This window comes from Cebidichthys violaceus, unplaced genomic scaffold, assembly GCF_023349555.1.
Source record: "Cebidichthys violaceus isolate CVI_PGR_0920_01 unplaced genomic scaffold, fCebVio1.0.p SCAF_134, whole genome shotgun sequence".
Lineage (NCBI taxonomy): Eukaryota > Metazoa > Chordata > Actinopteri > Perciformes > Stichaeidae > Cebidichthys > Cebidichthys violaceus.
The window spans coordinates 291961-315940 of record NW_027176301.1 but is presented as its reverse complement, the minus strand read 5'-3'; the positions used below and the strand labels follow the sequence as shown (position 1 = coordinate 315940).

Genomic DNA, 23980 nt, shown 5'->3' with positions numbered 1-23980 from the left:
TTTGGCTATTGGGGGGCTTCAAACACCCCCTTTCTACTCATGTATTTCACCAGCATCAAGACAAATCTAGAGAGCCGAGATTACAAGAATATTGGGTCATATATTTTAAATAAAAATGTCCTTTTTTGAAAAATAAAATGTACCTCTTCCTGCCTGAAAGGAGCAGACTGCGTTGGCGCATTAATGGGTCTACTATTTTTACTGGACAATAGAAAGAGGGGGAACTTTAAAGAAAGACAGCTTCATAGGCCTTTTTATAGAGCTGCACTTTTGTTCACCGTTTGTCTCACTCACACCAGACGTTTCTTTACCACAATATTTTACACCGCTCCTCGGGAATGCCGCCCTTCACATTTCACCTCTATTTTTTTTGGACTTATCTATTTAATTACATTTTGGTAACATTTATAATGCTATATTTTTTTGTTTTGCAACCACACGATTATACATATTTATTTTATCCTTTAAATTTGTAAAAAAAAAAAAAAAAAAAAAATTTTAAATGACTGTGCATCTATGACTAGGCCCGTGTTTTGTTTGTCTCAAATGTCCGACACAGTGTAAAATCTTTAACGATCATTCAAACGTGGGCGTAATGCAACGTGCTATATTATAGCACGCTATTCTGCAGCACTATGAATAATTTGATGATTTAGTTATCTCTGCTGGGATTACCTCATTGGGCGTTGGGATAGCCCATTGGTTATAACATGATCGTCTTCTAACTGAGCATGCGCGTTACCTTAAAATATCACAATATTGTAGTGTGCATACCTCTTAGACAGTAGGCCCATGCTGTTGGAAAAGAGCAGAACATAACCATCAGCCTAAATGGTAAACAACTCACATTTATACATTTGTTATTAATAGATATATGCAGTAAAGGTTATTTCAGTGCATAAATTGATAAATAACTTAGATGCGTGATCATTATTTGTATAATATAGAGAAATGTGCATATGGCAGCCCAAATCTTCTAGATCTTACTGCAATGTTTAGTCTTTTTTTTTGTAGTCTGGCCTGTAGCCTGCTTGGCTGCAGGCCGCTTGTGCTATAGAAGAGTTTGTGGACTTGAAGTTAACTCAATAGTGACCGGAACAAGTGAAATCTTCATCTTCCGAAAACAATGGCAAAAACCAAAAGCCCCAGCAGTGCTACCATTCATCATATACCACTGTATGTGAATGTGTTTTCACGACTCCCTTTTTAAACAGGCAGAAAATGGTCAATGTTTCCCAGCGGCACAGTTAAATGAATGATATTGTGATTCACTGTTTTGCTGAAATAGACAATGTGCTGCAGGATCTTGCAGGTTTTTGCTTTGGTTTAATGTACCAACTCCTCGATTTAAAAAAAAATAAAAAAAAAATAAAAAAAAATAAAATACATCCTCCATGACACTTTTCTCGGTTCTCCTACATTCTGCTGAGCCCCCATCAGTGTAAAGGCTCAGGTTCTGCTCTGCATTCATACCATAATCCAGTCGATTGTATACATTCTCAGAAGAAAATGCATCATTTGTTTCAGCGAGAATACTGTTTTTGCATGCATCATTTGCGTCCCCTTGTTTTCTGAATGCTTAATGTTTTCACGAAACAGGTATTATACGTTTGTGTTCTGTTGCCTATAATCAAATGTTATTTTAGATTGCTGTACAAGTGTAGCAGCTCATAATGACAATGAATTTGCCACCATAGATGCTAGAGCTGTACATGACGAATGACAGTTTAAGTGTAATTTGGAATTTCACAATGTAATGCTTGACTGTGTTGCAACGCTATCGGGCATATTATTGTGCTGTGTGTGTGTGTGTGTGTGTGTGTGTGTGTGTGTGTGTGTGTGTGATTGCTTTTTGCTTGTCATAGGAGAAGCAGAAACGTTTTGTCACTCCATATTGTCTTCATATTGTTTATTGTAATTATAAGGTTTGTACAGTACTTGCAGTACAAGAATAACAGCACGGGTCGTCATCTATATTTCATACATTATATGGTCAGTTGGGTCTTGAGTGACTGCTACAGTGCTAGTGTTTGCCTTCATATGGCTGATGGAGAGGGCTAATTGACTTCTTGCTGTGATTTACTGGAGCATCTGTCTGCAAATGGACTCATCCCAAACCTGTTAATTCATCTAAATTTCATAAAGTCATGGCAAAGACTGTGCACTGCCTTCCCTCATCAATTATAATGTCTCAGCACTACTCCACACTGATGCATGCACTTGTTTAAACGTACACACACATGCATAAACACACACACGCATTAAGGCATTCCTGGTTGTACCACATTTATGAACATATTAACTTTGTGTCCCTCACACACACAAATTTGGATACTTTAAATAATTCCATGCTCCCTATCCTCTCTTTGTTTATTTTTTATTTTTGCCATGTCTTGTCTTACATTGGCATTACTGGTGATTCTTATTCTCACTGGGAACAGATTATTATGTTTATCGCCTTTTTGCATAACGTTTTTGCAAAAAGGCGATGCCCTTATTTTTTTCTATAAATGCATTTATTCATTTAACAGGTAGAATGAAATACAATGAACATTCAGGAAATGCATGTTACTCTAAAGATTTCTTCTAAAGAAATGATTTAGCTCAACTTTCAGTGCAGTCTGCATGTCGTTATACTGTGACTCTGGTCTTCCATTTGTTTTCTCTTTAATTTCATTTCTGCATTTCTCCCTTTGTCATTCATTTGTTCCACAGTCACTGTACTGAGATATGGGATCTTATGGCTGTAAAGAGCAGTCCCTGACATGTGTGTTTTGATAGTTGGGAGTGATATTGTGTGTGCAACAGTCACTAGGATTTTGTCCGGCCTGTCAAGCAACCAACATAAATGGCCGCACTCATGAAGCTGGAGGGTTGGGAGGGTTTGCACATGTCAAAATGACACAATTTGTTACAAAGTAGATATTTAAACTTGAGTTTCGGGTGTAGATTCCAAATTTAAAAAGCAACATTGTCACGGATTTGGAGTATTTTATCACATTAAAGTAATAATAGCCTACTGTAAAGATGTAATAGTAACATGACAAAGTCCTCAACTAAGTAATACATATATGTGTGCATGTCTTGGCCATTACCATGATAATTGTATTGTTTATCGCTGTGAAGCTAACCGTATATACGAATCCAACATTCATCCTATGAAATAAAAATGTAGTTTCAAGGTATTTGGAACGTTCTGAACATATACATTCTAAAATTAAATGCTTTTTAGAATTCCATACAGTATTGCAGTAAAATGAATTATTTACTATGATTATTAGGCTAAATTCGAATTAAGGGGAATTAAAATATTCTTATTCTTTTATACAAATATTACAGTATAAGCTGCTGCTATATGAAACAGGCAGATATCACTGACTGTTATTGAAAAGATTAGCCTGGATATTATATCATAAAAGAAATAGTCCATTTCTAGTTTTCCATTCTTGTTGTAAATGAGGAGCTGGAATGATTTGGGGCTTCCTTTCTGCTTTCTGAATGACAGATTGGAAACTTTCGGTTTATTGGCCTTCAACCCTCAATCATTTTCGGAAAAGCATCGGGTTAAAGGTTGACAAACATGAGCGTCCATTACAATCATGACGGAATTAGGCCAGTTCTTGGGCATGTCTACTATTTTGCGGCACTTAATGTCAAGTGGGCCCCTTGCTTTGTCTCTGCCTAGGATCCACTGCAGGTGACGTCAGCATAACAATGTGGCAAAGGATTTTTTTTTTCTTTTTTTTTTCCTTTTTATTTTAAGAAAATGTTGAAAATTCTGCCAGCTGCAGTTTTTACTAATAAGGAAGGGCTTTTCCACCTTTAAACCTACGAAAGTGCAGTCCGGAGCCAACGCCACGTCGTGCACATTTAAATAAAAGCAACAGATAAAAGAATTTGGCTAAAGTGGTCTTGAAGAAAGTGCGCTGGTAGAATCAGAGCAACGTCAAGCTGCGGAAGACGTGCAGAAATCGGTGCTGCACCAGAGGAGCGTGGGGAGCCTGAAGCTGCTGTCCTCACAGCACCCCGAAGTATGAAAGTTTATCAGAGTTTCCCCAGGAACAGTGGAGCCACTGCTGTTTGTCACCTTTCATCATTTACATTTTTACATAACCAATTTTACATATGTGCGTGCCTGCAAGACGCATGGTGCGCTGTAGATGATTATTAATTTATTAAAGCGTAATATAAAAGGGAGCATGTGTGGAAGTGGTTCACGTTGGGCTCAAATGTAAAACAGTACATCCTGCTCTGAAGTATTCCCCGGTGAACTAATCTGAAATAACTTGCTCCCTGTAAGATGATCATGGTATGTTGGTGGTCTGGTGACACGATGAACAACTTGTTGCTTTATCAAAGTTTTATTTTTCTTTGGTAATGAGGACAACAAGTAGTTTAGTGCCCATATATAAAATAAAATAAAATACACGCATAGACGTGTAACTCAAAAGTATTTTTTACCTCCATGAGAGCTCAGAACTATATATTACATTTCATAAAAACTAATACTGGCTTAAGCTATGTGGTCATACAGGGCAATGACGGCAGGATTAGTATTTTGAATCATTTAAAATAATTCATTTATTTGTTGAAATTGTAGTATTTCTCACTGTTTTCACTCTCCACTCAAAATGAAAGTCTTGACAATAATTGGCCCGGACACGCTATGGCCAGCCTCTCTATTATGCTCGCAGGGCACAGAGTTGGACATTTGCTTTGGCACTATTAATTCCAGCGACATAAAAGACGCTAGATGGACTGTGATAGTCTTGTGTTTCGCCCATGTCTGCATTTAATCGCTTGACTTCTATCAGATGATCAGCATTACACATTACGCTTCATATTTATCATATGTAGAGATTTAGAGAAAGGGGGTCTCACGAGAAGGAGCGCCGGAGTTAAAGAGGCAGCAACATTTGCAAGTATCGCGGCACATTTCAAAGCATTTTCTCTGCGATATTTGAAAACGGAGTCGTGCGGCGAACGCCTGCGTGTCCCTTTTAAAACAAACCCAGCGCCTGTCAATCACGGCGCATTCCAACCAATCCCAAAGCTCCCTTTTTAAAAGCAGGTTTGCCTGCTGTGCTTTTATATTGCACCATGGCCTGTTTCGAAGCATTTTTTACTACCACGGTTATTGCCACAAATCAAGAGGGCAAAGTGAACGGCATGGGACTCACACCAACTTTAACGAAACTGAGTCTGGTTCCTACTTCTGCGAAGTTCACGGCCAAGAATTTCACATGCAGATGATACACAGACAAGGGACATGGAGAGGGAACTTCTAGGTGTATCCTGAGTGCCGAATTGGTTGATTTTGCAAACTCATAGCCAAAACTCACAACAAAACATGACAAGCCTTTCGAGGTTTAGTGGCTGCCCTCTCTCTTGCGTCAACCCCGGGGAGAGCAATACTGAACCCAGCGTGGTGCTGCCACCTTTGGCAGGAGAGCACATGGGACTCCCCACTGGCAGTTCCTTAAAACTCTGCCCCGCGCACAATTTGCGAGACTACCCCGAGACGAGGTCCAGTGCATATGTTGACCATTCGGTTCCCAATTTTTCAGACTCTGGATACCACAGCCACCGGTTAGAGCACAGCCCTAGGGGCATTATCATTGGAGCCAATCTTTCTGGAGCCGGCATGCCACCCGTCACTGATCAACTGGCATCAAGAGCTAACCAACATGGCGGGATTGGAAGGTATCGTGACTTCTCTGGCTACAGAGACAACAGAAGCCATGCTTTTTTCTCCAGTTATCAGGAGCAGGCCCACGCCTCCACCGACGCATCTCGAGATTTCGGCAGCCAGATGATGCTGGGTCTACCTGGCGACCTCCTCAGCCGGACTCACCATTATGGCCAAACTATCAGCCCCAAGGGAAACAGCCAGCAGCTTGTCTCACAGTTCCTGGGTCTGTACAAACCCCTCAACATGGCAATTCAGCGTGGAGGAGGCGACGCTTTCCTCAGGTGCTCTAAGCAAATGGTGAAGCACGAGCTGGTGTGCAAGTGGAGTGACGGCCAAGAGGGGGCTGGGAAGCTGTCCTGCTCCAGAGCCTTCGGGACCATGTATGAACTTGTCACGCATGTGACAGTGGAGCACGTCGGAGGACCAGATCACTCTGAGTATGTCTGTCACTGGGAGAATTGTGCGAGGGACAGGAAGCCTTTCAAAGCCAAATACAAGCTGGTGAACCACGTCAGAGTCCACACAGGGGAAAAGCCCTTTCCCTGCCCCTTTCACGGCTGTGAGAAAGTTTTTGCACGATCAGAGAATCTTAAAATCCACAAGAGGACTCACACAGGTTAGTTAATTATCATACTAAAGCACGTCATTTGATCATGGTGATTATTATAATAATAATAATAATAATGATGGCGATATTAATAATTGTACATTTTGGCAAGTGACATTTGAAAAAAAAATGTGGTTGGTTTTATAAACTTTCAACACAAACTATTTAATTCATATTTATGAGTTTTGCTGAGTTTATTTATGTAAATATATTTATTTTTCATTATTTGACGAATTATGGAAGTGTGCCAATTCTGTCACAGTATTACTGTTATAATCATTATTATTATTATTATCATTATTATTATTACTATTATTATTAATAATGCATACACATTGTTTTTTGTTATTATTACACTGTGCTGTGTTATTTAGGCCCACATTGTTATAAAAATATTGTTATGCAAAGCTTCTCTCGCTGCCTCTTGCCGCCTCTGTTATTGTCTGCGTGTTTAGCAGGAGAAAAGCATGTTCAGGCTCCATGCAGGCACCACAGAAGAGTAGCAGTTAGGCAGTTACAAAGGAGTGTAGTCTGCAGGCCTAGTGGTTAGGGTGCCTCTCCCACTTCATTCAGTGAAATTATTAAATAAATGCCGGGACACCGGAGAGCTGTGACGTAGCCGTTACGCTGTCTCTGCCTCCCAGGGACTCATCTTCTCCTGTGCTCAGGAACACTAGCAGAGCACATCACACTGTGATGGAGTAGGAAATAAAAACGCGAGCAAACGGATGCCCTCAGTCAGCAAAATGAAATGATTATAAATTGAAACAAAATGAGTCAAGTTTCCTTCTCCTCGTTTCATGTCCATCACTTTGATAGGCCTGCTACTTGCCACCAAAATGATATCATAAGATGCATTTAATTTGAGAACTGACTTTCTTGGGCCTTTCCTTTTATGCCCCATTTGAGCACTCTAATATCATCTGCAAAAAGGATTTACGGTGCAATCTTATTTTATTCTTATCTTTCACACACACTTCAGGGATCGCACGAACGGGATCTCACAAGGTGTAATCATGAAATGCAGGCGTTTCAATTGAAAATATAATTAACGAATGAAGTGAATGGTCTTCAGAGAAAGAGGGAGGCTGGAGATAAAACATATTTATTAGGCGACCCTTTTTACTTCTGGTGTTCCATTGTTTTACTAATGAAAGCAAAGAGAATAGAGACAGGAAAGGGGACGCTTAATGGCATTTCTTATTACTGCACATGCGTAGTGTTGCTAATTAGACTTAATTTATGGCAGAAAAATATATGAACATTTCTTTGAAATTCCGGAAGATAGACGCCCATTAACACTCGGGCCTGCAAAATGAAGATTTAAGAGAAACTATTACAGTTTTATTTATGAGTGCAGCTCTTCCGGATTGTCCGCTACATCAGCGCGTGAGCAGCAGGGACAGTGCGCAGCTGTAGGCAATTGTGTGCGAGGAGATCAATTAGCATCTTGATAGCCATAATTCATTCTATGATGATAACTCCATTTAAACAAATCTTTGCATTTGCTGTCGCAGGTTTATCATAATCGAATGCATGTTTAACTGCAGCCTGGCGGCTCACTTGTTGCAAACAGGCCTGCACCAGTTTCCAAGCAAGTAGTTTGAAGTCAGTAATTTCACGACTCATATCAGTCCTAGTTTTTGCACATTAGCAACAATTTACTATAACTATGTGGCATTTAAAAAAAAAACCAACACTTTTATAGGCAAGGCGAAAAGCGGCTCTGTTTGCAGAGTCACATGTTGAAAGCTGATGATTTAGATTCCAGTCATTTTAGTGTGAAGCCCGGATGTGCATTTTTTTTGTTTTACAGGCTCACTTTTCTCATATAACATGGTGGAGTGGAGGGCACTGAACGCACTTAGGCTAATCAGTATTAGCATATAAGGCCAGAGAGAGAGAGAGAGAGAGAGAGAGAGAGAGAGAGAGAGAGAGAGAGAGAGAGAGAGCGCATGCAACGGGGCCTGTGAGTATTTTCGTAACTCGCCGTCATTTCTCTTTTTGAACGTTTAGGTGAAAAACCGTTTAAATGTGAGTTCGACGGCTGTAACCGGAGGTTCGCGAACAGCAGCGACCGAAAGAAGCACTCTCACGTGCACTCCAGCGACAAACCATACACGTGCAAGGTCAGGGGCTGCGACAAGTGTTACACCCACCCAAGCTCCCTGCGAAAGCACATGAAGCTCCACTGCAACAGGGCCCAAGACGTCAAAAGCGAGGACGCGCGTCCCGGCGACGCGGGTCACATCGCGGAGGACAGGTCAACCCGTGTCCCGGACGGAGACCACATCAGCCCTCCCCACCCGCCCATGTCGACTCAAGATGTCCCCCTGTCCCCGGAGAGTCGAGACGAGTTGACCCCGAGGTCACGTTTCCATCACACGTTTGACAGCAGTTTGGACTACTCCACACACAGGTCGCAGCCCCTCCTGGACCCTTTGTTGCTACAGAGGGGCAGCTACAGGTCCCAGTCCTCCCAGTACCCCTGCGGTCAGACAGGTCACACGTTTGCCCAGAGCTCAAGGACTTTCCCCTCCACTTCTCCCTTTCAGAAAAGTATCGTCAATGGATGGTACACATGCCACAGCGGCGTGGACTCGTTCCCACCAAAGCAGTGCAACAACATCCCGTCTCTTTGAGTTCCTTGTTGGGACACGTGCGGTCCATATTTGTCCATGTTATAGCCTAAACACGTACAGCTGTATCTCTACTACTCTGTGTATTTTTTTTGTGGATGTTGTATCAAATATGTTGTGACACACACGTCGAGTCATAGCCTATTGGAATTGAGAAATGTGTCGAGCTTTATTTGTTTGGTTTGGCTTTGGCTTACAGCCCACAGCCACATGAACCTCACGGTGGGTTCTAGGGACTTTTACAAAGTGTATATGCCTAATTGTTCGCTGTGTTGCGTAATTATTAAAGATATATATCTTAAGTGAGACAAAAAAAAAATGACAAAGGCGTTTATGGAAATCTGCGTGTTGAGTCCTCTGAACTTACTGGAAAGTAAAAAAAGGAGACGTCTTGCTGAATGTAGCCCTACGTGTAGGGGTCTGTGTTGAATGTAAACTAGATGTAATGTATGTCGGGAAGATAGAAACATTATTCATGTCTTTATGTAGCCTACGTCACAAGAAAGACATTTCAGAGAAATCTCTTCTCAAGTTAAGTTTGAAGACCGAACAAGCCCGCGTGATGGGCCTGAAGCATGATTTGCCTGTAATTAAAATATTGCGAGGCTCAGTAGGTTCTTTTTCTCCCCTTGATTAAGTTTCACTATTCGCCCCCTTTTCATAACACGTTCGTATTCTTGTTGATATTATGTATATTTCACATTTCTGTGCAAAGTAAGACCAGTGTGAGCTCAAACCAGTGTTCGTGATATTATGAAAACGTTTAATTAGCATACAGTTCTACTGTACATAAGCCTACTGTATAATTAATTATGTATTCTATATTTTATTAAAGTGTCTATATTCTCTTTGATCAGGCGTGTGTGGTTAAACCCAATCAATGCATTTTCATCACATTTTTTAAATTTTATTTCTAATTATATCGTTTTTATTAGCCCACGCCATATTTGCATGTTTGCAATTTTGTGCAATAATGGATACAGCGGAAACTCTCACGTGCTGAGGTTTTATTTTGTGTTATAGATGTCAGGAGCTGGTCAGGCCTTTAACACAAAGGTATTAAACTGGTTTGACTGAGCTATATCTTCTATAGGCTCAAGTGAACAGTAACATAACATTTGTTTCGATTATTATTATTATTAGTCGAATCTGGCAAAAAAAAAAGAAAGAAAAACGTGATGGTCACACCGAACAACAAATATCAAACGGCCCTCTTAACCAAACAGCGCTCAGTTTTTCAATCAGATTTTAGTTTTCTTAACTGCGTCATGAGCGTTTTGTGGGATACAGGTGTATTTGCCTCAAGGTCACGCGCATTCTGTCGTTCAATAAGGCGCGTTCTCTTGTGCCTTTAGCCTCCACTTCAAGACAATTTAGCTGATTTCAGATCCTATTAATCAATTTTTATATTTTCATTCGATTTCTGTCGCTCTCCGTCTGTCACTCACTCAAGCACACGCACACAATCGCGCGCGCACACACACTCCAAAACGTCTCACCTCGAAAGTAAGCAAGCTGCAAACACAAATATGACGCGTGTAGCCTCAAAATATTGTATTTTCCAAATAAATAAACACTCCGTTATTACCACTATCATTATTATATTCATGCTACAAAGAGAACACTATCAAGGCTAATACATTCAAATAATTTGAAGCTCCTCACTTTGTGTCTGAATTGATATTTTCTGGATTCTCTGCTAAAAATCACAATGCTACTATAATATAGGACATGTGTGTGGAGTTCTGATTCGTTTTGCCATTTATACAAGTTGAAAAAGTTGGGTTAACACACACTGCTTATAGTAAACTGTTTGCTTCACTCCACAGTTTCGCTGACATATTTTTTTCATGTTTGCTTGTTTATTGTACCTTCTGGGATGTAAATTTGAGCAAACACCTCGTTATTTTAGAGAAATAAGCGGTGCAGGTTTCGGTTTGAAGCCTGTCTTTTTCTCGGCAGAGCTTGAATCCAGCCTCGCTATTAGTCCTGCAGAGCTAAAGTCTTCTGTAGTGAGTTATTATTGCCATACAGCATAAAAAGGATGAGTGATTGGAAACTGAGTGACCAGGTTGCAGTACATGTTGTTGTGTAGCTAAAGATGAGTCTCTTCTCGTCCCGCTCAGGAAAGTACTGCAATAGCTTGATTATTGTGGAGGTCAGACGGGTCACAATTATGATAAATAAGGTAATGAAAAAAGAAATAAGTCTGCTCCGCTGCCAGTAGCAAAGCTTTACACTTTGTACCTGTATGTATGTATGTCAGCATTTTATACCATTAAACATACGGATGATGACTGCCATTATATATACACCAATCTGCTTTACACATATCAAAAGGAAATCGGGTCAAAAGTGCATTAATTTTACATGTCTTTGAAATACATGCTACAGTGATCTGACAGCTAACAGGCTGTAATAAGGATGTTCTTTATTCCAGTGAAAGGATGTGGTGGAGGGGCAGTTGTCTGGATGGTCACACAAATACATGGGGTGAATGCTCCAGACTGTATGAGAAGATGTTTTCCCCAAAGTGTCGACCATATTAATACGCTTTAGGCACTTTGAAAGTCCAGAAGACTTCGAGTACGGTGCTGATATTTGCTAGACAAAATACAAGCAAGATAGGTCACAAGACGCTGGTATTATTTTTGTTGCAACATTCATCCTTATATATATATTTATATATTTAAAAAAAAGCATTTAATAAATCCCAAAACAGTTTTAATCCTCTGTGCTATTTACTAGTGAAACAATTACTAAAATGTGCTTACAGAGTAATTGTTTTTGAGATTTCGCAAAGCTGTGATGAACTTGTTTGTGTGTTGTGTGCTAGTTAAAAATGTGTGTTGCACATTATACTCATAAGGATACATCTTTAGGGACAGTCAGATATTTGTGATGACGCATTTCGCAAATCCCCTTTGAATTTGACTGCAGTACATCTTCGCTATTAGCTCTCCATCAGGATTCTTACTGAAAGCCATCCGCAAGTTTTCATTAGGTTGATGCAGATATTAATTTCCATGGCGGTGAAGATGTTGTGGTAAGTAGTGTGGTATGATCTGAGGTGGATCATTTTAAAGTGGTTGATGTTGTACAATATTTCAGTTGTGAAGTGCTTCTTTCCTCCAGTAAAGTGAGGTGACCTGGGTTGGCTATGATCGATGCACTTTAATGATGAGATGACGGAAATTCATGAGATCCCTTTCTTTTTGTTTGGCAACCTTATCAATAGTTTGCATCGAATGCTTTCGGTGGTGCTCTAGCATCAATGTTTTTAAAGTAAGCTCAAGATATTTTATCTCAGAGCTCATCTTCTAAACCCCAACTATTGTATGCACTGCCACATTCTGCCCTTTTGTCCTCTGTTTCTAAAAATAGTACATCTCTTCACAGAAAACACAATAGAGGGAATCAAACATCATTTTTGTGCTCAGGGAAGCCTCTGTATTTGCAATGAGGAAAACTGATTTTCCGTTTGTTGAGTGAGGACATGTATGAAGCCAAAAGGCAGCAACCTTAACGGTGAATTTCTCCGACTACAGTATGTCAGCGTTCCGTGGTGTATTCGGACCAAGCCGTGGTAATATTCCATAATCATTGAACCCTGCCACACCCTTCCCCCCAGTAATCACAACTGATTAGACCTCCGCAGTTTGCCACTTGCCCGCCGCCATCTTTACTCTTGCGCTCTCTGCCTAGCAACAAGCACAGGCGCCATTTTGGACAGGGTATACAGTATGCATCAATTTAATGTAAATACGGCCCATTTCACCTTGGGATCCATTGAATTGCCATCTTGCCCCCCCGCGTTTCTGTTATGCCATGCTTCGGTTGAGCCCCAGCTGTGTACCAGAGGGTGGGCTGCTTTGTCACACCAGGTCTTTGGTTTTATGCATCATCATAATCATGTATGACATCTTGCGTAACTTACGCTGTGTGGCTCCCATACTTGCGGTTTAAGCACTCGGTTCGGACTGGAGAGGCCGCGTCAGCGTTGACTCTGACTGACCACGTGTGATTTTAATTGGATCTCTGGCTTTTCACCCCCATCCTCCCCAGGTCAGACCAGCGGTGCTGTTGCTCCCCAACTTGCTTTCTTTTCATCCGCCCCTCTGTGCCCCCTCCCCTTTTTTTTTTTTTGGCAGGTCCTCTTGTTCCTACGTCTCATCTATCTCTATCCCTGCAGCTCCTGGCTATCTTCACCCTCTATGGCTCCTTCATGATGGCCCCCTAATCTCTGCCAGTGTGGTTCCACGGTAAGTAGGTGTCCTCTGCCAGATTCTCCTCTAAACATGCATGGAACTTCACTCATAGATCTGCCTTCCTCTCTCTATGGAAAATTGCAACCCCACATGGTAAACTGGATACAGCGGCGCTGCTGCTTGAAAATAAAATTCCACATTCTCTTTCCAGCTGGAGAATGGCAGCTACTGAGGGGTTTGGCATCAGTGATGCTCACAATGCACACTGAGGGCAACCGTTACAATGAACAAAGATTGATTCTAAAGGAAAAGATTGAACTGTCAATAGGATGAAACAGTGGAGTGAAGGGAATGTGCAGCTCATGTCACTTTTCCTTCTCTGAGAACATTAGGAAGGTAATCTGTTCTGTCTAAGCCCGTGTTAATTTGACAGCTTGACAATTAATAAGCTTTTAAAACACCTTCAGCAGCGAGGCTCTTATATAAGACAATGCAATCATTACATGTTTAATGTGTTTACCAACCATAACACGGTGAATAGGAATGTAGAGTCCCGGCACTGTGCTCTTATGATTTAACCAGACTGATCCTTTTAGATTTTTTTTTTCTCATCTTCATCTTCATCTGCACTGCAGCTTTCTGATTTCAGCGGTGCCAGCCCCCTGTGTAGTCCAGCCTGTACCCGGGCTTATTAAACTAGGCTCCTATTCACTCTCCTAACGGTCGCTCCACTGTCAACTTAAGCCCAAGCCATTCGAACGCTCAGCTCTCCGACTATTGTTGCAGAGTTCGCCAAAACTCGGCATCTCTGAACAGCCGATATGCAGCGGGAGAGAGGGAAAGGCCCCGCCTCTCCTCATATCTAATGCATAATTGTCTTTTGATGCATTGCAATTTACCCCTGTGGATGGTTCTTAAAAAGATGTCTTTTTTTTCATTTATTATCCATGCCTTACATAACAGATATTTTGACATATTCTGATGAGCCAGTTTCTGAGATATCATGGAGGCTTTAATCGTCTCCTATGAGCTGGTAACCAAATGACTGACGATGATTATTTCATGCGAAGAACAAACAACAAACTGCGAGCAAAAGTTTTTAGATATGGCCTTGGGTATTTGTTGTGCCCTGTCGCAATGCAAAAGGAAAATAAATAGTGTTTTAAAAGTCCACATCTTTCAAAATTCATAGACCCAAGGTTTTTTGGGTGTGAGGGTAGGTTGAGTGGGGTGAGCAGACCTTTGAAGATCTTTCAACTCCTGTAAGCTCCAGGCCTATGAGATGCAGTGCCATCCTTTTAAGGGAATGACCATAACTTTGGTCCCCTTGCTTCTAATCCCTCCTTCAGACCCTCGTCGTCAGAGATCAACCAGGCTGAGCCTTAATGTCCTCCGCTCCCATGGCAAGGGCAGCTGGTGGCTTTCATGTATGTGAAGAGCCAGATGAATATGCTTCAATCTGCACTTTGGATCAAGAATTGATGCCTTTATCTTCTTTATCTGCTTCTTTATCTGCTTGTTCTGCAGCATATGATCTTTGAGAAGTTACATTTTCAGAGCCTCTGCTTAATGATTCACATTCTACTGAATGCATTTGAAGAGTTTGTTTGAAAATGTTATAAAGGCTTTGATCATGAAGCCTAAAGAGCACAATGCCTTAGATTTTACAAAAATCAGTGCAAAGAGACCCTAAGTGCCTGTTGTCTTTGCTGTCTCTCAAAACTATCACATTTCATTAGCAACAATTCAGTTCTGTTGTGAGATACCGCATTTGAATACTTTTTTGTATGATTTCTCAAATCTCCGTCGTTTGAGGTTGAACTTAAAAAAAGAGATCACATTGATCACGGTCCAGGGTGTTTCAAAGCAGCGAGTAATCGCGAGTGTTTAATTTTATCTGTTGCCGTATGCATTGCAAGGCGGCTGTGTAATCAAGCCTGTGAACTCGACATCTGAAGGAAGGATTCTGTTTCTGATCACATCCCTATTGAAGTCCATCCATTCACTGAACATGGATGTGTTGACGTGCTCAAGCTTGTACTCTTTGGTATGCAGTCGTCAAATGAACGTGTGCTCGACGTGACGCTGTATGTCGTTTGCAACCGGTGTCTACTGTGTGTAGCAGTCCTGGGGGCCCACGGGGGCCACATTTTAGAGAGCTGTGAGTGAGGACGCATGGCGATCTCACTGTTAACCTTCTGCGTTACAAGAACACCCCAGGGCCTAACTCTACAATGATGGATGTAGGGTGGCGGGGGTTAAGGGGCCCCACACACACACACACAACCCAGGAATTCCCCTTGGGCCTTTTCAATTACAGTTAGACCAAGCTCCGCACTGTGATGATATGTTGCTTTAAGGCTGTGACATTAATGGAGGGGACAAATGTGATTCGGTGTGGTGTTGACCCTTAAGTGCATGCGAGACACAGACAGAAGCACTCTCATGGCACAGAGGCAACCGGAAGAAATGCAAGCTAAACCTATTGTTGCTTTATTTATTTACAATCATCAATAAAATCATCCAAACAGACCAAAGTGTCATTTAGGTCCCTCTGAAGTTAAAGACGCATTGATGGGAATAGTTTATCATTAGCCACAGGATAAAGGGAGCACAAGGGGCATGAGAGATAGTAATTAGCCAGTAGCGATGCTTTGAGCAGCCCAGGTAACGGATTTAAGAGCGGCAAAGGGAAGGACTGTCCCTTCATCTTGTTGGTGATCAATGAGGCAGCCTAACCCTGTATTGGACGTATGCTATGATGTGGTAATGGGGATGTACAATGTGTAGGTGTGCGCGCGAAGCACATTTAACATCAAAAACAGCTGCAGTGTTTTTGTCCCAGGATCAGTGCAATGCCAGTATCTCTGCTGATTTAAACCTCTGAAGTTTGCGCTCTTCCACAGATGACTTTCAAAAAGAACAAGGAGGAACTGACTGCATCTATTTCTGTCCGCAGGGAATAATCCTGTGTTCGAGGTTTCTGGGAGAGGCAGGGGATCAAAAATCCATCACCTATGCAAAAGCAGAGTGTTTCATATAGTTCCTTTATTAAAGTGGGATATGGCTGAGGTAATTAGCGCTTATCCTCAGCTCTACTCCTTTATCTACATTATCGCTGCTGTTGTGCCGCCGTATTCTTTCAGTTATGCAATTGACATAATTATGCAATCCACATGCGTAACTGGGGTGTGTCTCGGAAATGTTTATCGGCAACAAAAAGAACATATTCCCCTGGAAATGCAACTCCTTTCAGTATGACAAATACAATATTCCCACCCTGCTTTGACAGATATCAGGTCAGCGCCCAAACAAGGTCTGACTTCTGAGACAAAGTTGTGTTTGAAAGAGAAGAGAGAGAAGTTAACTGTAGAAACAATGACATTCTTGTTAGAAATATAAAGATATCTGAAACTTTTAGAGCACCAGCATAACAAGCCCAGCTTTAAATGAATCACTAAATTCTATGCATGGACTGTGTTTGACTTGTATTATTACCACTTGATCCAACACATCATTAACTATGCTCTGTACATTAACTTAATTCAGAACCACATCTAAAGGGCCATGAATAATGCCAAGGAGCCTTGGAGGAAAAAAAAAAAAAAAAAAAAGCCACTCCCTCTCTCCAGCTTGTTACCGTGCAGCTGTAGTGTAAGTACCAAGCTTTTCTCTGCATGTATTTTGAAATGTACATTTACTTCCTTTTATCAACACAAGAAAAGTAAAGCTACCAGCCAGTAACGTAAACAACAGAGTAAACGGATCAAGAACCAGCGTGGGCTGTTGGTATTACACACATGTGAACAAGATGCCAGAGGCAACATGGAGTCACTGACATAATTATCTAAACACGGTTTATTATTCATCTCCATAATAAAACAGGATTTACTGTTGTCCCATGTTGTAAATCCAACACCCAGGATGCTTATAGATGATCCCATTTCTCATCTTTCATATCATATATATCATGTATTATATTGTTGATATTAATGGATGCAGTTTTTTTTCCAATTTGTTCAGTTTAATGTGTGGACAGCCTGAGCAGAGATGGAGGCTAATAAATGTCTCTTATTGTGAGAAAGCCAGATGTTGGGGGTGGAGTAGTGCGTGTGTGATTGTGTGTGTGTGTGTGTGTGTGTGTGTGTGTGTGTGTGTGTGTGTGTGTGTGTGTCCTCGAAAGTAAAACCTAGGCCGCAGCAGCGTGGAGCTGAAGTCCCCCTGTATTCTAGCTCACAGATCACACCAGTTATGAAAGACTGCTCTTTGATCATTTCCATTTCGAAAATAATTTTCCTTTGAACATTTCAAGTCACTTGTGCTTTTATTTATAAAGCCTATTTAGACAATCAAGGGGTTGAAAATAATTAGGCTCGCATGCACATGAGTGTGGACATGTATTCCCTTTCAATCAGTTAAAACCAGCTCTGTTAATTAAAGTTCTGAGCTGTTACTCAGCCCAAATAATTTTCTTATTAGCTAGTGCATTCCTCAGATCTGTTGTCAGCAGAGCATATTTTCTTCTGGTTGCTCCATTCTTTTTTTTTCTTCTTTTTTTCTCACAGAAATCCCACTGACCCATATAGTTGATCTCATTTTTGAAGCGTATAATATAGATTCCGAGTTAAGAGAACGGAGGCTCTATTATTAGTCCCATTTGAGTTGCACAGCCTCCTTCTAGGTGCTGCTGTGTGTTGCTGAATTCCCTGAGTGAAGGCATTACCATCTCATTTGGGTAAGGGTGAGATTACCTCATGCAACCGAGCTGTTTCATCACAGGACATGCAGGGAGGCTGAGCTGTCGCTGCTGACTGTTTATTCAGGCAGCTGAGGGTAGAAACACTGCAGATACATTTCACAAACATCACACATGACAACTTGTGATGCCACCTTACTGATGTTCCCCTTGAAAGGTCTCTCACTAACAACAACTTCCTATTGATCCTCAGCACCATTTTAACAACCTCCTCACACCCTCTCACACATGCACACCTGAGTGGGTATGGATTGAAAATGTTAGCAGTTAGCAGCTAACTTTGCCAACACATGCTTCGGTGAGGTTGTCGAATAGGCCCCAGTCACTGTTGGCTGGAGAGAGTGATGAAAATCGTAGTGTAAATAACGGCTCACTGCTGAATTCATTTGCAATACTTATATTTCTGTGCTGATTAGAAGGCTGTGGCACGTGATGAGCTATCAAAACAAGAAATAAACTACTCGGATTAAAATTCTGCTTTTAATTGGATAGATGAAAGAAGCAATTAGTTGCAGTTCAGTTAAGTTATTTTGTGTTTTTTTCAAAGTCAGCTCATCCTCATTTATTAGGAAAAAAAATACAAAAGTATTTTAACCATTATAGTTTCTGTCTTATTAAATGTAAGGCTTTATTGACTACTTTAGCTTGTACACCTGTACACTCTACTGCAATTCAAGTAAACAGCTGTGCTATAATATTATTACCTTTATGTTCAGGTTTTGTTGACATCGTCGTAAATTTGTAAATTCAATTACATGTTTATTACTGAGGTCATAGTTAACGGTGGAGTTGCACTGGACTACATTATGCTGTTGAGAGGTCTAATTGTTTTCCGGCCAGTTTAAAAACATGAGTGAGGCGGAATATTAGAAACACCTTTGAGTATAATGCAGTCCAGTACAACACCACCGCTAACTATGACCTCAACGCTAAAAAGGCATAATTGAATTTACGCTGCACGGCTGAACATGATAAGCATCATAAAAGTGGACTTCATGGTTGTGCAGTTGTTTTGCATTGCATTAGATTGTACAGGTGTACTTAATATTACTCATAGGGATGATGGCCCAGTCTGGTTGTGCTTTAAAACGGTGCTGTAGAGGTCAACACTGCATCCAACACAACGTTTCACCTACAGGCAGGCTCACTTTTTTAGAATTTTAAATCGATATGCACATCCCACTTTTGCCAGTTTATTAGGTACATGTTTCTAAAACTAATGCAGTCAATTGATGCAATGGTTAATCTTAACTTAATGCATTTACAAGTTATAATAAATGGTTTACAATAAAATGTATTTACACTAGTTGATAACAAGTATAACTTCTGCTCTGATGACATATTTTATATTTTTGCAACTGTGTTTTACTATAGTCAGTCATTCATTATCTGTTGATACAGACCCTTATTGAATGTTTACATACTGCCTATGGATGTTAAATTGTGGAGCTTAAAGTGTTACCGATGCAATGCTCTCCGGTCATACTCGAGGCTGTACTTTGTGATGCACTTTAATTGTATTGCATTTCACTGAGACGTCTTCCTAATATTTGTGCCCCTTTTTTACATCAATGTGATGGTTCAGGACATGAGAAACACCTCCCAGTATAACATTATCACATTATATAGCATTGTCACACGTCAGCACCACAGTCAGCATTTACTGCAGGCCTGTTGTATTAGACTGAGTTTGAGTTGTGTGTACCTGATAAACTGACCCCTGAGTGTACATGCTTTATGCATTAGCCCTTTGAAATAACAAAAACCACAGGCGTAGTGAGACGGAGTCGCGCAGTGTTGGTGACACTGCGGATAAACTGCCTATCACTTTTCACTTCCTCTCTTTCATCCTGGCTTGTGGACAGTAAAACTATTGTATTCCCACTTGTTGGCCTCCGTCCTGCTCAGTCAATATATGTTTCATCTATACTTGTTTGTTCTGTACGTTTGTAGCCGAGAGAGACTTTTTGTCCAAAACGTCCAAACGGGTGGTGTGGTGGCTGCTGAGGGTCGGAGGAGCAGGGCTGCTTTGCCACGTTAAAGGATACGTTTCCTGTTGTGGAAAAAGGGCCGAGATGACCAGTAGTGTCGCTCTGCTATTGCACCAACGTTACTCATCAATCAGAAATCAAAGCTTCGACAGTTGCTAACATTAAAGGGCTGCTGGTGGCGTGTCCTGTGCCAAGAGGCCTTTTTATGCTGAGCATATTAATAAACTGTAGGTCACAAGGTGGCTCATCACTGATCATGAAGGGAAAAATAGATTCTGAGCCACACCAGGCATGCTTCCAGTCAATATAAGTACTGCAATATACAGTCATCAAAGACAGTGTGGACCACTGAAACGATTGAAGTGGTTTGACACATTTAATTTTTTTAATCAACCAGGAATTTGCAGTTGTAGAACTGTTTCAGAACAAGACAGAGAGATTCAGCAATACATAAAAGAATACGTTTTTCTTTAAATTGTTAAGGTTCCTTATAGAAATATCGTATCTGTTGGAGAAGTAGAGCTTTACTTATTGTTGCTAGACTGTTTGCATGTTGCCTAAAGGCCTGCAGACACGTTTGTATTCCAGGCTGATTCGGGGATTCGGCTTCAAAAATACACCTCACATTAAAAAACAAGAAACATCTAATCAAAGTAACCGTGATGTCACAGCTGACAGTTGCAGGCTAAGTCAAAAAATAAAAAATAAACTTTTCATCCTGATTCAGGCAATGTGTCTGTTTATCTGAACAACCAGGAGAACTTCAGCTGAGGCGCTTTTGCATTGAAATCGTGTCTTTAAAATCTCAAGGTAGTCTGGTTAACAATCAAGCTAACTGCTGTAACTGTCTTTGATCTTCTGCTTTAACCACACAGTCGTAATCACATTAATTTGTATGTAACAAATAGTAGAGTTGAGTGATTAATACAGTGTTTTAAAATACATTTTAGTCAATTTTGGACTAACTTAAAGAATTACATGTAAAACGTGTAAATGTGTGTAAAGTAAATTTAAAGCGTGCATAGCATGTTTATTTGATTTTCTTTATTCAAGGACTTCTCTCTACTCGACTGGCCTTTCTGCTTAATAAGAAGTCAACAAGCACAATCCATCCATTGTCTTGTACAATATATGCACCAGAAAACACACTGCATGCTGCCGCTTCACAGCATCCATCACCGGTGACTAGCTCTGTTTTGCAAGGGGGCAGCGTCTCTCAAAAGTGAGATGGAGCCACATAACAAATCCCCAGTTTGACAAAATATGTGCAACATAACATGCGTGTTTCATGATGTCGGTGACGAGACATTCTAAGTTGGTACCATGTCCCGAGCAATGTAGTTTATGCCTTTACCAGCATTTAGAGTAACTTAATTCTTATACAGAGACTGTGATTTAGCCTTTTTTTGTGTGTACCAGGACATGTTTATGGGCTAATAGGCCTTTGTTAGTCGTACTCTATTTATTTAATACAATTGTAGTGGGAACAGAAGGAATAATAAACAGGCTGACTAAACATACGATTCTTCTTTTGGGCTGAGAAAACCCTGTGTAAGGGACACAAAAGGGGGACGTTTCCACTGCGGAAAGTAAATTCTTTTGAAGTGGAACTAATCATCTGAGGGATGGTTCTCGTTGTCCTAACAACGCAGCTGAATTGGAATGAGCCTTCTTTTTTGTGGAAGATATGTTTTCTTTTTTTCATTCAGAACTGATGATGATAGTAGTTTCACGCCCTGTCCACCCACATTGTCCGTCCAAACTTCTTTGCAGATAAGTCTTCACTTGGAGACGCCGAACACACGGCGGGTGACTCTTGGACTGTGACGTCAGCGCCGCTCCTCTGTCTTCCAGTCTTTACGCTTTTTAATGCCGTTAGAATGAAAAGGGAATCTCACTGCAAATCCTCTCCAATAACAGTTCTTTCTTAGAGTGTGAAAAGATCAAGACTTTTAAACTACTCCTGTATCATTATGTACCAGTCACTCTCAAGATAATACTGCTCTAATGTTTCAACTTTTGGTTGCTTTTAACAAAATTAGGAGTTAAATGTGTGCAGTGTATATGTGTGTGTTAACTGAAAAGTATGGCTGTATTTAGATACATTTTTCATCCTAGAATACTCTAAAAGGTTTTCTTAGGTTTTGATAGAAGACAAATAGTCCAATATTATGCAATTAGTGGCTTTAATGCTTTTGTTTCTTTTTTTTATATTAGAATATATTACATGATGCAGTTAAAGCTACTATTAAAGGTCCACACACAGATGTTTGTGCCTTACTTACATGAAAATATCTACACTTGTCAATCTCTCTCTTTAGCTCTTATGCATATTTAACAGCTGCAGCTACAAAAACTGAAAAAAGCTGCAACTTCAAGTTGTAATAATTACTTATTCTTACAAATCAAGGTCTTAAATTATTATTGTGTAGTTTTTATTTTTTTTGCCGTTAATGGACAGAACATAATTGAAGGTGTAAATAACTTATTTTTTTAAATCTCAGTCTAATTAACATATTCAAGACTAATATAAAAATTACTTTAAAGGAAATTCAATTAACGACCTGTTCACGTTTGCATGCTCTGCACTCTGAGTGTGAACCAAATTATATAGGTCTAAATATAGTCCATGAAGTCCATTCATTGTGAGGGCTTAGCTGTTCATTTATAATAGATTAAGTGAACTATTCTTTCCCTACAAGTCCATATAATTCCCTTAGGTTGTAAAAGGTTGCAGCAAAGTGAATGCAGGAGACGGACTACAATGTTCTTAAAGACAGTGCATGTCATTTACAAACCTAGTAAGCAATTATTGGCTGGAATGATGAGGTCTCTGATTCACAGCGACAACTCCTTTGTGTAGAGCTGAAGGGATGTGACTGTGTGCTCCAGCTTGAGTCCAGGGTCTCCTCATGCACCCTCGGGGAATTGAGAAAGGTAACTTTGGCCGTCTGACCTCGGACTGAGAGAATTCCAATCTCTTACCGTTACTAAATCTTTATCTTCACACAGGCTGTATAGCTTCGCCTCTCTTGAGTTATAAACTGTCGGCCTTTCTGCTAGTCCTATAGTCATCCAGCCGTTTTATTGTCTCAGTGGGGGTACAGAGTTCAGGCAGCAGTCATCCCCAAAACAGAGGTGAACTGTTTAGGGAAGCGTCTTGGCTACTGTGCTAACTTATTATTCAGAGCTGTCAAGGCTTTGAAGGAGCACAAAACAAACACAGGGTGGATTCTTCATTGTAAACTAGTTGTAGATTTTACTGCACAGACAGTTGGTCACACCAATAAACAAAAGCTCTTGTTGGAAGTTTAAAATATTCGCCTCTTTATCTCAAATAAACCGATACTCTATCATTTGAGACGCCATCTTCACGGCCTGAAGATCATCGGAATGGAAGCATCAATTATCAATCAAATCTAAATGAACCACAAATTGAGATTGAACCATCATCAGATCAGGCCTCAAGACTTATGAGACATATTTTTTTTACTATTCATGGCTCTGCTCAAAGCTTTCCTACTGTGTTTTCATGCTTATTATATATTAAAACGTGTGATGGCTGCATATGTCTACATTATTCATAAATGATCTCATAGATGAGTTATTAATTGCAGCATTGCACTTTGCAGAGAAGGGCACCCAAAGGACAATAGGTTTTAGATTTATATTGGGTTTTTTAATCAAACTATTTTGAGTAGCGGGCTGTTGGCAGTGAAGTCTTGAACGTAGCCAAAGATTTGGCAAACAAATTAGAACCACTACGAGTCTGTGTTGATAACAAGTGAAGTATTTGTATTACTGAGAGGCAGGTGGCAGCCAAATGAACACACTCAAAAACTAATTCAATTCAGACAGACTTGTTCTCAGCAGTCATAAATCTACAGGACTTTGAGTTAATGCAGCAGCTTTTCACACACCAATTAAAGTGTATTTAAACCGCTGATGCAGGTTTTGGCGGCAGTGTGTTCTCGCAGGGGGCGGAGGAGACAACTGTCTTCCTCATAACAGCAGGATTAGCCTTGACTTTTTCCTCTAATGGTGAAACAAATGGATGATGAATCTGTTTGTCACCGTCTGTCTGCTG

The 23980-nt window shown here is 40.5% G+C and overlaps 1 protein-coding gene and 1 long non-coding RNA gene across 2 annotated transcripts in view; both read left to right on the top strand.

The window, feature by feature from the left end:
- The window catches only part of LOC137870712 (uncharacterized), a 35610-nt gene that overhangs the window by 1403 nt on the left and 10227 nt on the right, over positions 1-23980 (top strand). Inside the window, exon 2 of the long non-coding RNA XR_011102728.1 lies at positions 13090-13200. This is a non-coding gene — a long non-coding RNA (uncharacterized lncRNA). The remainder of the gene's footprint in view (positions 1-13089; positions 13201-23980) is intronic.
- zic6 (zic family member 6) lies at positions 4956-9791 on the top strand. The gene is made up of 2 exons (XM_068708146.1): positions 4956-6308; positions 8316-9791. Exons 1-2 carry the CDS (start codon positions 5351-5353, stop codon positions 8939-8941), a joined length of 1584 nt encoding a protein of 527 aa, XP_068564247.1. The 5' UTR covers positions 4956-5350; the 3' UTR covers positions 8942-9791.

What these genes read in the sequence shown, in the direction of transcription:
- zic6 (XM_068708146.1), top strand. Translation starts at nt 5,351, where the DNA reads ATGACAAGCCTTTCGAGGTTTAGTGGCTGCCCTCTCTCTTGCGTCAAC. An exon ending in CCACAAGAGGACTCACACAG is followed by an intron (nt 6,309 to 8,315) that starts GTTAGTTAATTA and finishes TTGAACGTTTAG; the next exon opens with GTGAAAAACCGTTTAAATGT.